Source organism: Mirounga leonina, unplaced genomic scaffold (assembly GCF_011800145.1).
Source record: "Mirounga leonina isolate KUSES-001 unplaced genomic scaffold, KU_Mleo_1.0 Mir_151, whole genome shotgun sequence".
Classification (NCBI taxonomy): domain Eukaryota; kingdom Metazoa; phylum Chordata; class Mammalia; order Carnivora; family Phocidae; genus Mirounga; species Mirounga leonina.
The window spans coordinates 75004111-75017633 of NW_023270377.1; the positions used below are offsets into that span (position 1 = coordinate 75004111).

At 36.8% G+C, this 13523-nt stretch overlaps 1 protein-coding gene across 2 annotated transcripts in view; it reads right to left on the reverse strand.

Moving 5' to 3' along the window:
- GALNT13 (polypeptide N-acetylgalactosaminyltransferase 13) overlaps positions 1-13523 on the reverse strand; it is a 544197-nt gene that overhangs the window by 372568 nt on the left and 158106 nt on the right. Inside the window, exon 3 of one of the 2 annotated variants that reach the window (XM_035008010.1) lies at positions 12816-12836. The exons of the other annotated variant lie outside the window; for it this stretch is intronic. Coding sequence (XP_034863901.1) covers positions 12816-12836 — 21 coding nt within the window. The remainder of the gene's footprint in view (positions 1-12815; positions 12837-13523) is intronic. 2 annotated transcript variants of the gene reach the window in all.

Consider the following 13523-nt stretch of genomic DNA (forward strand, 5'->3'; position numbering starts at 1 on the left):
GGTGCCCCAGTTCTTAACCATTTTAGCAGGAATATGGTGGTGTCATATCATGATTTTAATTTGCATTCCCCTAATGGCCAAAGATGTTAATCATGTTTTAATGTATTTACTTGCTGTATATCTTCTTTGCTGAATATCTATTCAAATAGTTTGTCCTTTTTATAATTGGGTTGTTGGGTTTTTTTATTATTATTGAGTTTTGAGATTCCTTTATATAATCTGAATAAAAGAACCTCATCAGGTATATGATTTGGAATTATTTTATCTCAATTTCTCTCTACAAGTAGGCTGATTATATCTCCATTCTTTTAACAGTGTCTTTTGAAGAACAGAGGGTTTTTTTTTTATATATATTTTGATAAAGGTTGATTTGACAGTATTTTTATTTTATGGGCCATGCTTTGGAGTGTATTTAGAAAACCTTTACCTAATTAAAGGTCACAAAAACTTCTACTATGTTTTCTTCTAAGAGTCTCAGAGTTTTAAATTTTACATATAGATCTGTGAGCCATTTTGGAGTTAATTTTTGTATATAGTGCAAAGTACGCATCAATCCTCATTTATTCTGCATTTGGATGCCCAATTGTTCTAAAACCGTTTTTTGAAAAGGCTATCCTTTCTCCATGAATTGCTTTTGCATCTTTTTTGAAAATCAATTAACCATGAATGTGTGTCTATACCTGACCTCTCTACGTACTTCATTCTGAAGAGGATGTGGGAGGTAAATGCTAGCAGCATATCTAGATATTGCCAACCAATAGTATTTTTATACATTATTTTTATTTATATTTAAGTTTTTATTTATACACTTCATCCTGGAAGCTTAAGGCACTGTTGTTAGTCTTCTGCTTTTCAACATAAAGCAAAAAGATTTTTCTTCCAGTTTTTGCATATGGGAAATCAAACGCCCTAAATGGAAAAGGCTCAATTGATATAATATAAAATTCAGGTCACAAAAGTTTCAAAAGGGCTTGAAAGTTTAAAAGGAATTAAGATTTATTTAAGAAAATTACTATTTTTAAAAGGGAGGACAGGAAGGAAAAGGTAAGAAAAGAGGAAAGTGAAGGGGCATAATACTAGGAAATGGAAAACAGGAGCAATTATTGAGCACCTACTATTGGCATGTACCGTATTAGGTGCTTTTGCATAGATATTAGGTTTTTGGTTTTTTTGTTTTTGAATCATCAGTTCTGAGGCAAATGTATTCAATCAGTTTTTAGAGAAGCCAGTCATAGAAGTCAAGATTCTTTCTCCTAATTCAAATTCGATCTTGTTATATACCTGGAACCAAAAGTTACTCTTCGGGTAACTTTAGGAGCCAAGTTCTGTTGGATTCCTAGCCAATCAACATCAGCTGTGGGGAGTTTGGAAGATACCTAAGGGGAAAAGTGACAAGTAAAAGAATCAATCCTGCAGTTAAGCATGAACAAAGAAGCCATGTGTCCATTTGCTCAACAGTCATTGAATGAACTGCAGAAGCACACCGAAGGTTCTGTGCTGGGCGCTTGAGAAGAAAGAGGAGCTATGACCCTCTCTAGCTCTTACACTCACTCACTGCAAGAAGGGAGAAGAGATATATTCGGTAACTGCTCCGAAAGAAAAAAGAAAGAAATTTAGTAAAAGAAATGCAGATAAAGTGCTGAGGGAGTTTTTAGAAGATTAAAAAAAAAAAAATCTAAATGAGATTAGAAAAACCCTAGGAGCAGAGTACACGTGAACTGGTGGTTCTTAGAATGATAGGAAAAATGGAACCTGCAGATATGAGGGCAAGCTATTTTAAGGAGAAGTAACATAAAATACATGGGGAAAGTAGGGCCATATGTAGGGAACAGGGAAACATAGTTAATTGGGTTAAAATACAGAATACGTGAAGATAAATTATGGGAGATAAGCTCAGTAAAGCAGACTGAGATCAGATAATTCAGTGCTTTGTTGCAACATTTATCCTTTTACAAATATTTCCTTTGTGCCTACTAGAAGACAAGCACAACAGCAAGCATTGATCATATCAGCCACAGATAAGACACACAAGTTGTCTGCCTTTATGGACCTTAAAGTCTCGAGGCTTAGGAATTTGGGTTTTATTTGGGCTTTATTTAAGAGGCAATAATTATTAAGATTTTCAAGCAGTCAGGTATTAGTACAACCAGGAGAACAAGTTAAAAAAAATATTCAAACAATTTGCTTTTATATCCTAACTTTGCTTTTGCTAAAAAGCATGAACACTGAAAAATATATAGTGTTTTACAAAAGAAAATAATTTCCTTTTTTTTTAAGATTTTATTTATTTATTTGAGAGAGAGAAAGAGAGAGCGAGCACATGAGAGGGGGGAGGGTCAGAGGGAGAAGCAGACTCCCTGCCGAACAGGGAGCCCGATGCGGGACTCGATCCTGGGACTCCAGGATCATGACCTGAGCCGAAGGCAGTCGCTTAACCAACTGAGCCACCCAGGCGCCCCCGAAAATAATTTCTAAATATATCTTTGAAAGTTTGGAGTTAGGATAGGACAGTATACTGAATGAAACTCTTTGTTAAATAGGAGAATCACGTGGTTTACATATAAATAGCATATAGTTCATATGTTGGAGTAGAATTTATGATATGTTGACCTAGAAAGGAAAATTTCTTGTATCTATACACCTAATGACATCCATCCATCCAATGATACCTGTATCAATGAGTATGTATATTCTATTTAAAAGGAAAAAGCTTAATGAAATGAATTAAGTGAAATAAATTCTCTGACTTGATTTGAATCTTCATTATTAATTAATTGTTAAAAGCTTCAGCATCAAGAAGGAATGAGGTAATTTTTCACCATTTGCTTCTTTCAGTAATTGAGATTTAAACAGGGATGAAATTTAACAAGTTCTACTCTACAGAATAGAACATTCTGCACATTTGATGTCTCCTTGGCATTATCTTCTGATTTCCACTCAGACAATGTCTGATTCATGAGATGATAGGAGAGATACTGTTACTGAGAGTTAGAACTACTGTTGGCTCTTATCTGAGCATCAGTCCTCAGTCTGACACATGCTCCCCAAGTTTCCGTGAGGATATTCTATTCTGGAGTTTATAAAACCCTATGTCCTTGGATCAGGGGTCAAATATTGTGTCTGTGGTAGGAAGCAGACATAAAATACTCAGCTGTGGTTACTGAAACAAACGACATGTGATTTCCTTTAAGTTTTTCAATAATGTATTGTTACTTTCTAGTACAGTACAATATAAAGACAGTATTTCTGAAGGGAATATTAATTATTTTAAAGATGAGTGTGTAGGAAAAGGCAATAATAAAAATATTAAGTATTAGAATATTTCACTATTTTAACACAACTCACTTTCCTCTCTACTATATATGCAGTATAAAAACTATATATTCTATATATCATATATAGTATATATCATATGTGTCACATATATGTCATATATAGTTTATATATACTTATGTGTTTATGTATGCATGTATGTGTATATATACATATATGTATGTGTGTACGTATATATATGTATGTGTATGTATGTATGTATATACGTATGTGTATGTATATGTGTATGTGTCTACATCACCTGATATTATGAAGCTTTAAAAAGAAAGCAGCAATTTATTCACATACTCCCTCTTTGAGCACCTCACCATATCTGATACTTTGCTGTTAAATGTGGATTCGTATTTCAGTATCATTTCCCTCCTAAAATGGCTGCTGTGTTTCTCAGCATCAGAGGAGAGATCCTCAAGGCTTTATAAAAAACAAAACAAAAAAAAACAGAGATCAGAGTTTCATCGTTCTCCAAACCTTTTGATTGTCTTCATCAGTCTTTGAAAGACCCCACCAAGGGAAGTGCACACTGCAATAGGCAACCCAAGTTCATTTCCTCAGCGACAACTGTGAGAAAAGTTGATCCAGCAGACCCTGGGATGGAGCAGAGCACACCGGCACTGGAGCCCAGGGAGCTAGGATTAGTACCACTTCTGCCACTTCTGCTCCACCTACCAAGCCCTTGTCCACCCAAAGGCTCACTTTTTCTCACCACATCTGTATCACCCTACTATTATAATTTTTAAAAAATCCTTATAGTAAAATTATACAATTGTTAATTATTATTACATTTAAAAACCTTGTTTCTCTTTCTCTCTATTCTTGATCTCAACTTTGATTCTGTAAGACAAAACGAATTGAAGGAAAAAGAAAGTGGGGTTGCTAAAAATTTTGCATCCAATTTTTGGGTAGTATATTTAAATAACATGTTGACAGAAAATTACCCAAGTCAATAATAAACACTTAACTGAGGAAGGAAAATATATATTTACATAGAGCTATATTTTTATTTTGGAAAGATGTGCACATATTGTTCAAAGAGAAATGGTATCCAACAAAATGAAAACAAAAGACGTTTAAAAAATCCTATGACAAAAACTGTGGGATACCATCTTCAAAGTGGCAACAAAAGAACTTTTTCTTACAGACTAAGCAGTAAAGAGATAAGCCATTTTTTCCCACTTGTTACCTTGCCAATAAATGATTATGTAACTTCTTCACATGAAAACCTGTTATAGTAACTATTAAACATATGAAAAACTCCATTAGGCTCTTAAAGTTATTATAATTGCAATTTTTTTTATAAGAAGGATAATCATTTCCCATTATATCTGGTAAACCTGGAATTCTGGATCCACTTGGTACTTACAGCTCTGGACTTCTACACTGTAGTATGATATATATACATATATAATCTTTTATCCTTTAAGTATACATATATATTTACTTTTATATATATATATACGCCTTTAAGTATATATATGCACGCCTATTTCACAGACCAGTATATCAATAATGATACACCCCAACTTTTAAGCAGCAAAGGACTGATGAATGGTAATTGACAGATACAGATCATTTTGACTGATCCTAAAGAGATGCCAGACACAAGATTTGATACATCATTACACTTTGGGATTCCCACATACATACTGAACATTTTTTTAACTTTCTATTGGGTTTTTGAGCCACAGTAATTTCCACTTACACTGTAATTTAGAAGGATGGTATTCATTTGACTGCCATGTATTTTATTTCTCTAGCAAAACAGTGCCTCTACGGTACTTTTTAAAACTACCCCCACACTTCATCTTTCTACACATTTAACAATGAAATATGGCAGTACGCTTCGATGAATGCTTACATTTCTCTCTCCTGCCCCCAGTGCTACTTTAGTCAAAGTGCTCTACAGTACACGAAAAGTATCAGGCAGTAATTGCTTCCATTGCTGATAATATTTGAGTTAGCTCTGATAAGACGTAGGTGTAACTTGCTTCATCCAAATACAGATCTTCATTAAAATGTATGTGATCAATTTTTAAGCCAATTATATTTTTCCATTGTTACATATTATTATTTTAGAAAAAAAAGACATACCAAGATGTTTTTGCCTTATGCCATAATGAATTATGTGTTACATTTCAGCTGACCCGTTTTAATTATATTTTAAAAGAAAAACTGTATTACAAAATCCCAACGCTAACAAAATAAATCGAGCATCAGGTTAGCTCCTGTAAGAAGCAGGTGATACATATAATATTTTCCCAAACAACTTTTTGTTTGTCAATCAAGTTGTTTTCAGTGATTGTCAACTGAAGACAATTTTGTCCCCCAGAAGACATTTGGCAATGCTTGGGGGCACTTTTAGATGTCATAACTAGGGGGGCGTGGTGTTTGCTAACAGAATCTAATAGATAAAGCCTATGGATGCTACTAAACATACTGCATGCACAGGAAAGATCTCACAACAAAGAATTATCCAGCCCTCAGGGTGTCTGGGTAGCTCAGTCGCTTAAGCATCTGCCTTTGGCTCAGGTTATGATCCCAGGATCCTGGGATTGAGCTACATCAGACTCCACACTCAGGGGAGTCTTCTTTCCCCTCTCCTTCTCTCTCTGCCCCTCCCCTGCTGCTCATGTGCGCAAGTGCTCTCTCTCTCTCAAAATAAATTTTAAAAATCTTTAAAATAAAAAAAAAGTGGGCGCCTGGGTGGCTCAGTCAATTAAGCGGCTGCCTTCTGCTCAGGTCATGATCCTAGAGTCCTAGGATGGAGCCCCACATCCGGCTCTCTGCTTGGCAGGGAGCCTGCTTCTCCCCCCAGCCCCCGCTAGTGCTCTTTCTCTTTCTCTCTGTCAAATAAATAAATAAAATCTTTAAAATAAAATAAGATAAAATAAAATAAAAAAGAATTATCCAGCCCAAAATACCAATAGAGCCAAGGGTGAGAAACCCTAACTGAATTTAATATCATAATAAGGTTCTAATATGAATATTAATACAAAATGGTTTTTCAGATTAGTAAACAATAAGATTCAGAAAATAATAATAGTAGTAATAATAATAATGGCTCAGATGTAAGGAGTATTTACCATGAACCAGGTGCTTGCTTTATTAACTAACTTACTCAGCATTAATCAGAGTCCTATGATTTGGGCACTAGTATTGCTATCACTGTTCTATGGATAAAGAAATGAGACTTTAATTTAATTAATTATCTTGCTCAGTGTTACCCAGCGTCCAAGAGGCTGAGCCAGGATTTCAACCAACAGTCTGCTAACTCCAGATCAGACTCTTGACTACATCACTATATTGTCTTCACGTTGATCAGAGAATCTACTTTTTGATATAGATTTTTAAAAAATTGTATTTAATAAGATCTATAAAATTCCCTGATGTATTACTCTCTACTTCAAAATTTCATTCTTGAAGATCAATAAAAGCTCAAGCACACAGCAGATGTCACTAAATCATTCTTTATTAATTTATTGAGATTCTCATTTCAGCTTTAGCAAATGTACTCAAAATGTCTAGAAAAATGAAAAATGCAACTAAGTGAAACATATCACACTAACAAGAAAATGAGAACAGAAAGCACTTAGCCTTGGTATAATATTACAAGTGTAAAAGCAAGTTAGAGTAAGAGAAAGGTTCACTGAATCATCAGGACGCCTCATACTTTCAATTACAGCAGAGATAAGTTATATGCTACCAAAAATTCACTCAGGGAAAATACAAACTGACTAGAAAGTATGGTGTATTAGTTTGTTACAACTGCCATAACAAAATACAATAGACTGGGTGGCTTACATAACAGAAATGTATTTCTTACAGTTCTGGAGGCTAATGCTCCAAGATCAAGGTGTGGACAGGTCTGGTTTTTCCTGAGGCCCCTCTCCTTTGTTTGCAAATGGCTGCCTTCTCCCTGTGTCCTCAGATGGCCCTACCTCTATGTACGCATCCCTGGTGTCTCTTCCTCTTATAAGGACACCAGTCATAGTGGATTAAGGCTCCACCTTTGTGGCTTCATTTTAAATTAATCAGCCCTTTAAAGACTGTATTTGCAAATACGGTATATTCTGAGGGATTGGGGATTAAGACTACAACATTAAAATTTGAGAGTATATAATCTGCCAAACATATGGCAAGGATAGTTTCTAAGAAGACACGGGCTTAACCTGCTAAGAGCTTTTCCATGGAGGATTACTTTTAATAGTTTGTCAGATATTTTTTTAAAAAAATCTATAAAACAGTTATGAGAATAAATAGAATGGTGTCAGTCTAAGGAAGCACCACAGTTGCTAAACCTAAAAACAAATACCTTGACAGATCCAACTTGAAATTTGCTTGTGTCTACAAGCTAAGGTAAGTGATTGGCAATCACAGTCTCATCCATAGCCCTGCAATATTTGCCCCACATTTACAAGACAGAAAGACAAGCAAACATACAAACAAACAATGACTTTGATGGCAAAAATGCAATGACAGTCAAAGTGTATGGATCATTGTCTTTATCAGTGAGAGAGAGCGATAAATGCAATCTGCAGTTCCTTTGCTTTCACTTAGGTTTCTTTTTTGTTTGTTATTGCTTTTTTTCGTCTTTGGTTCTAAAGTCACAGTAACATCAGAAATGCTACGTTGAATTGAAGGCAGTTGTTTTCACTAGAATTTAAAGCCTGCTTCTCTCTGCCTGCCAAGAAAGTAAGATCATAACTGCAGAACATGTTTTTCTCCCTTCTACAACACAACTTGCCTTCAGAGCTGTCTGCCTACTCAGCAGGTCAGCAAAAACAAAGAGAAAAAGATGAGAGTCAAGCAGAACAGAAAGAAAAGACCAAATGGACTGAAACAAGGGTCACAGAGGAATATTTTCTTGGAAAACACGGCTAAGTGGAAGAAAGATAAGAAGCAACATGGTAACAATAAAGGGCATTTGTTAAGTGTAAGCAAATCACTAATATAACTATCAATCATTTGAACATAAATTTCCATTTCATTCATTTTGTTACTCTCCTGTATCATGGCTATTACGCACCCCCCTCCCATCTCTTCTAACCACAGCAACCAAAACTCACATGGGTTTGACTGTAATAATGTCTCCCCCTTCAACCTCTACCTGATGAGTTGTACTTAAACAGCTTTTTCATCATGTGATGTCATTTCCCTTTTCTAAAAGACCCTTCATATTAAAAGCACATCAACTCTTAATTATTCTATTGCTTTCGTCCACATTTGGTTTCACCCTACAGGTCCATGATCCGTCCTTATTATACGTTATTCCGGCACACGCTGAATTTAATAATATCTGTCTTCTCATTATTCTAAGAACATGTCACCAGTCAGGCCAGAATGTCCTCTCTTCTACCCTGTACTGATCATAGACACTTCATTTTCTGAGGCTCAGCTAATATCCAATCTGTTCCAAGTGATGGCTTCCAAATGGATAATATCAGAGCTAGACCTGACTATCCATCTACCCTCTGGATATCTTACTCTGTATCTCCCCTAGTTACCTCACATTAAGCATAACTAGACTGAATTCACTATCTGCTCCAGCCCCAGGGTTCCCTTGAAATACTCAGCCAAGACAGACCGGAGAATCATCCTTCACTCCCCTTCATCTTCACCCACCTCCACATCCAATCATTTACCAAAACTCTACTAAACTGACCTCATAGAAGCCTCTAACATCTAGTCAAACTTCTTTCTATCCTTTACCCTGTTACTCCTCATCTCCCACCCAGCCCACTGCATAGGGTCCTAACTCTCTTTCTTGTCACTCTATATTTTTCAGTGAACCAAACTATAGCTCTATAGCAGGGCAACTAAGGCCCATCTTGATCTAGCACCTGGACTGGTGGTCAAACTCTATCCTTCTGAAATCCCCAAGCCACCAATATTACCATATCACATGACTGATGGTAAATATCTCTGAGCTTCTGCATAAGGCAGCCCTCTATCTGAAATGTTCTTTCTTCCATTTCCCTTCAGATAAATTCCTATACAGTCTTTAAAGCAGTTCAAATGCACCTATTTGATGAAGTCTCCCTGACTTCACCAAGTCAACTTGGTCATGTCTTCCTCACAATTCTACAGTATTTTGTACAAACTCTGTTTTGACACTGATAATGTTATCATATAACCCTCCCACATTTTTCTTGCAAGTAGCCTATGAGCAATTTGGTTTGGGTCATGCATTTTTTATTTATGCATTCCCAGAAAATATCAGAGTAATTATTCCACATTTTAAGTAGACGCATGATAAGTGAATCATCACACAAGGATTAACTGTCTACTACATGTATAGTAACATATTAGTTAGAGACATTTAAAAAAGATAAGTCACACCATATTTTTATAGATGCAAGTACAATTTTGATGTTTTACTTAAAAACCTAAAGCATTACTTAACTTCTGAGCCTTAATAAGATGGTAAGCCTTAGTATCTTATGATTTATATGAAAAAAAAAGTAGAAGGGAAGCAGCTGGGTGACTCAGTTGGTTGAGTGTCCGACTCTTGATTTCAGCTCAGGTCATGATCGTTGTGTCAGGCTCTGCACTCAGAGGTGAGTCTGCTTGAGGATTCCCTCTCTCTCCCTATGCCCCACTCACACTCTCTCTCTCTCTAAAATGAGTAAATAAATTTTTCAAAAGATAAGTAGAAGTATGTTAATAACACTATAAAAATAGTATTTTAAGTAAAATCAATGGGTTACTACATGTCAAATATTTCACACAAATCCTAGAACACAAGAAAATATATTACCATTATATGAGATGCGAAATTGATACTCAGCAAAACAATATCCATTATACTAGTGAATAACCAGTTTTAATCAATTCAACTAAAAGAAAAGTATTTTGCTATTTTCAAAGTCCTTGACATAGTCTTTGCATATGTTTTATCAAAAATTATTACTGGGGCACCTGGGTGGCTCAGTTGGTTAGACATCTGACTCTTGATTTCAGCTCAGGTTGTGATCTCAGAGTCATGGGATCAAGACCCATGTCAGGCTCTGTGCTCAGCGTGGGGTCTGCTTGTCCCTCTCCCTCTGCTCTTCCCCCTGCTTGCTCTCTCTCTCAATCAAATAAATAAATAAATAAAATTTTTAAAAATTATTACTTATCCTCAATATTATTTGAAAATGAAAATGTAGGATGTTAGGAAACAATTCAATAAAACAAGTAAGACACTTTGAAAATAGAAAAAAAAAACTTTTTAAGGCAATATTTTTAAGAGATACACTGCACTTGAAGATCATCCAAATACTTGTATATAAATGATAACAAGCTTCACAAAGTTTTTAAGGCAGTTTCTCTAGAATATTAACTAGATGTTGAATTATTTTTCCCTTTTTAAGTCATAGTCCAATATCTACTTCACTAAAATTATTTTGTCAAGGTAGCTTTCTTTCTTTTTTTTTATTTATTTTTTTATCCCCATACATTACATCATTAGTTCTAGATGAAGTGGTCCATGATTCATTGTTTGTGCATAACACCCAGTGCTCCATGCAGAATGTGCCCTCCTCAATACCCACCACCAGGCTAACCCATCCTCCCACCCTCCTCCCCTCTAGAACCCTCAGTTTGTTTTTCAGAGTCCATCGTCTCTCATGGTAGCTTTCAATTACAGACTTAGTTTTTATAACAGTCTTTCCATAAAACCAATTTGTATGTTAACTTCACAAATTTTATTAATTCTTACTTCTGTGACTTGGACTTTGTGCCTTTGTTATTAACATCTTTCCCATTCTCTCCATTTAGTTATTAATATACATCTACTTCTGGGCACCTGGGTGGCTCAGTTGGTTGGGTGACTGCCTTCGGCTCAGGTCATGATCCTGGAGTCCCTGGATGGAGTCCCACATCGGGCTCCCTGCTCGGCAGGGAGTCTGCTTCTCCCTCTGACCCTCCCCCCTCTCATGTGCTCTCTCTCATTCTCTCTCTCTCAAATAAATAAATAAAATCTTAAAATATATATATATATATACATCTACTTCTGTTTTCAAAATTTAATTAAAATCTGATCCCCTACAGAGCCTTATATCTTTAACCAAGCCCAGATCTTGCTCATCACTTCTCTTTTAAACTATGTGCCAGCCATATATTTGCTTTGATACTTTTCACATATACAAATTTTAATTCTCAGCTGATTTTTTGAAAGTAGAACTAGACTTTCTATTTCCTTTATGCAAAGTAGGTATTCAATAAATATTTTTACTTAATTATTAATGTATTTATAATTCTTGAGTCTCTATTATTTATACTTTAGACATGGTTTTCAATTCAGTTTGCTTCAGTTGGACAGATAGCTTTTTATATTCTTAACAACCTGTATTGTCACTGTTGACAAGTGTTTCATAGATACCTTACTTCTGTGTGTGTGTGTGTGTGTGTGTGTAACATTTCACATCTTCACAGTAAAAGTGTGAGAAGAGATTTAGGAAAGGTCGATATTTCAGGGTAGAACAGTTATATCCCAGGACAAGGGTGTTGTATCACTGACTCTTTTTTATCTTTTTCCTTTGCTCACACCATTCCCTCTAGATGCATTTTGCTTTTTGATATCAACTATTAACATAGAGCACAACTCAAAGCTTTACAAGTTCTGGGTTCAGTATTTCAGTCACATCTCTCCCACCTCCAAGTGCTCCCCAGAGTTCATCCACACTGTCCTCCTTTCATTTTCTTAAAAGAGCCTGGCTACCACCATCATGGCGCCTTTGCACATCTTAGTGTCCCTGATTTTGTATGATTAACTCAAATCATTCAGATATTAACTCAAATGCAGCTTCCTCAAAAGGTTTATTAACTTTCATATTAGGTTAAAAATTTTGTTATATAAACATACGCCACCCTAGACTGTTCCTTCATAGTATTTACAATTGTTTATAATTATGTAATTAGTTGATGTCGGTTTCTCCACCTAACTAAGCTTAAGCATTCGCAGGAGCAAGTACTATGCCTCTGGAACACAGTAGACACATAATAAACATCCACGAAATGAATGAAGTCTTCTTATCTGTGCTGCCATGGCACAAGTATTTTTAAATATCCTTTCATTCATTTATTTAATAAATACTCAATGAAAGCCTTATACATATGAGGCATAATTCTAAGAGCTGAGGTAAAGAAGTGAGTAAAGTGAGTGACATCACCAAGATAGTGGCAGAGGTCAATCCTGATTGTGTGCCCCCTCACAAGAAGAACAACTAACATCTATTCAAGAACAAGACACCATTGAGGGAATCCTAGAATGTGGGGCTGAAACTGAAGCATCCCTGTGCACCTGAGAGACCATGACAGACTGCACTAGAAGGATAAGAGAAGGGGCTACACACCAACCACATTGCCCCTCCCCCAGGCCAGCAGAGCATCACAGGTAGAGGTGACCTCTGGTTCCTACAATGGAAAAAGATAACCCAGAAGGGACAACCAACCTCGTCCAGAACGTGGGCCAATTTGTGGGAGGTCCCACATTGATCTTGCACCATGAGGATCTTGCAGGGGATCTGTGGGATTTGGCCACTGGGAATCTGACTGTGATGGAGAACGAGGGAAGGACTTTCAACAAACAGCACATGGATCTTGGCAAATCAAGTTCATACCTGCAATGCCCAACCAGCAGATTTGCTCACCTGCATTACCAAGCTGAGATGCATTCTGAGCATCTCAGATCTGGGGATTTGGAGGGATGCAGATCTGGAGGATCCTCAGAGGATGAGTTTTGCCTGACTTAAAGCCCAGTTTGCCCATGCCCAGTCTAGGTGCTAAATCACAGCCCCTTGGAAAGGGGAGAGTATCTTCTCACCTCATGTGAACCAAAAGGCTGGCAACAACTTCTGGAAGGTATACAACCCAGTGGTTCTCAAGCTGAGAGGTGGACAGGCAGAGCTGATCACCTGCACAGCAAATCCAGTGTCCAGCATGAAGGCCTGTCATGACTGCACAATCAGGGGGATTAATTCATGCTAAGAGTGAGAGTAGCTCCCAGGCCCTCCCAAACAGACAGCCTGTTTGGGAAATTGAGAGTAGCATGGAGTGGCCCCTCCGCTTCCCACAGAAGCAAGGGGGCTGGGACATAGCCCAATCTGCTGTCGCTCCCAGCCCCATCTGACTAGAAGGGCGGGTGAAAACACCTGAAAGCTGTGTTGCCCACTGGCACCTTAGCAGAGAGAAGGACAGGCAGAGCCAAGAGT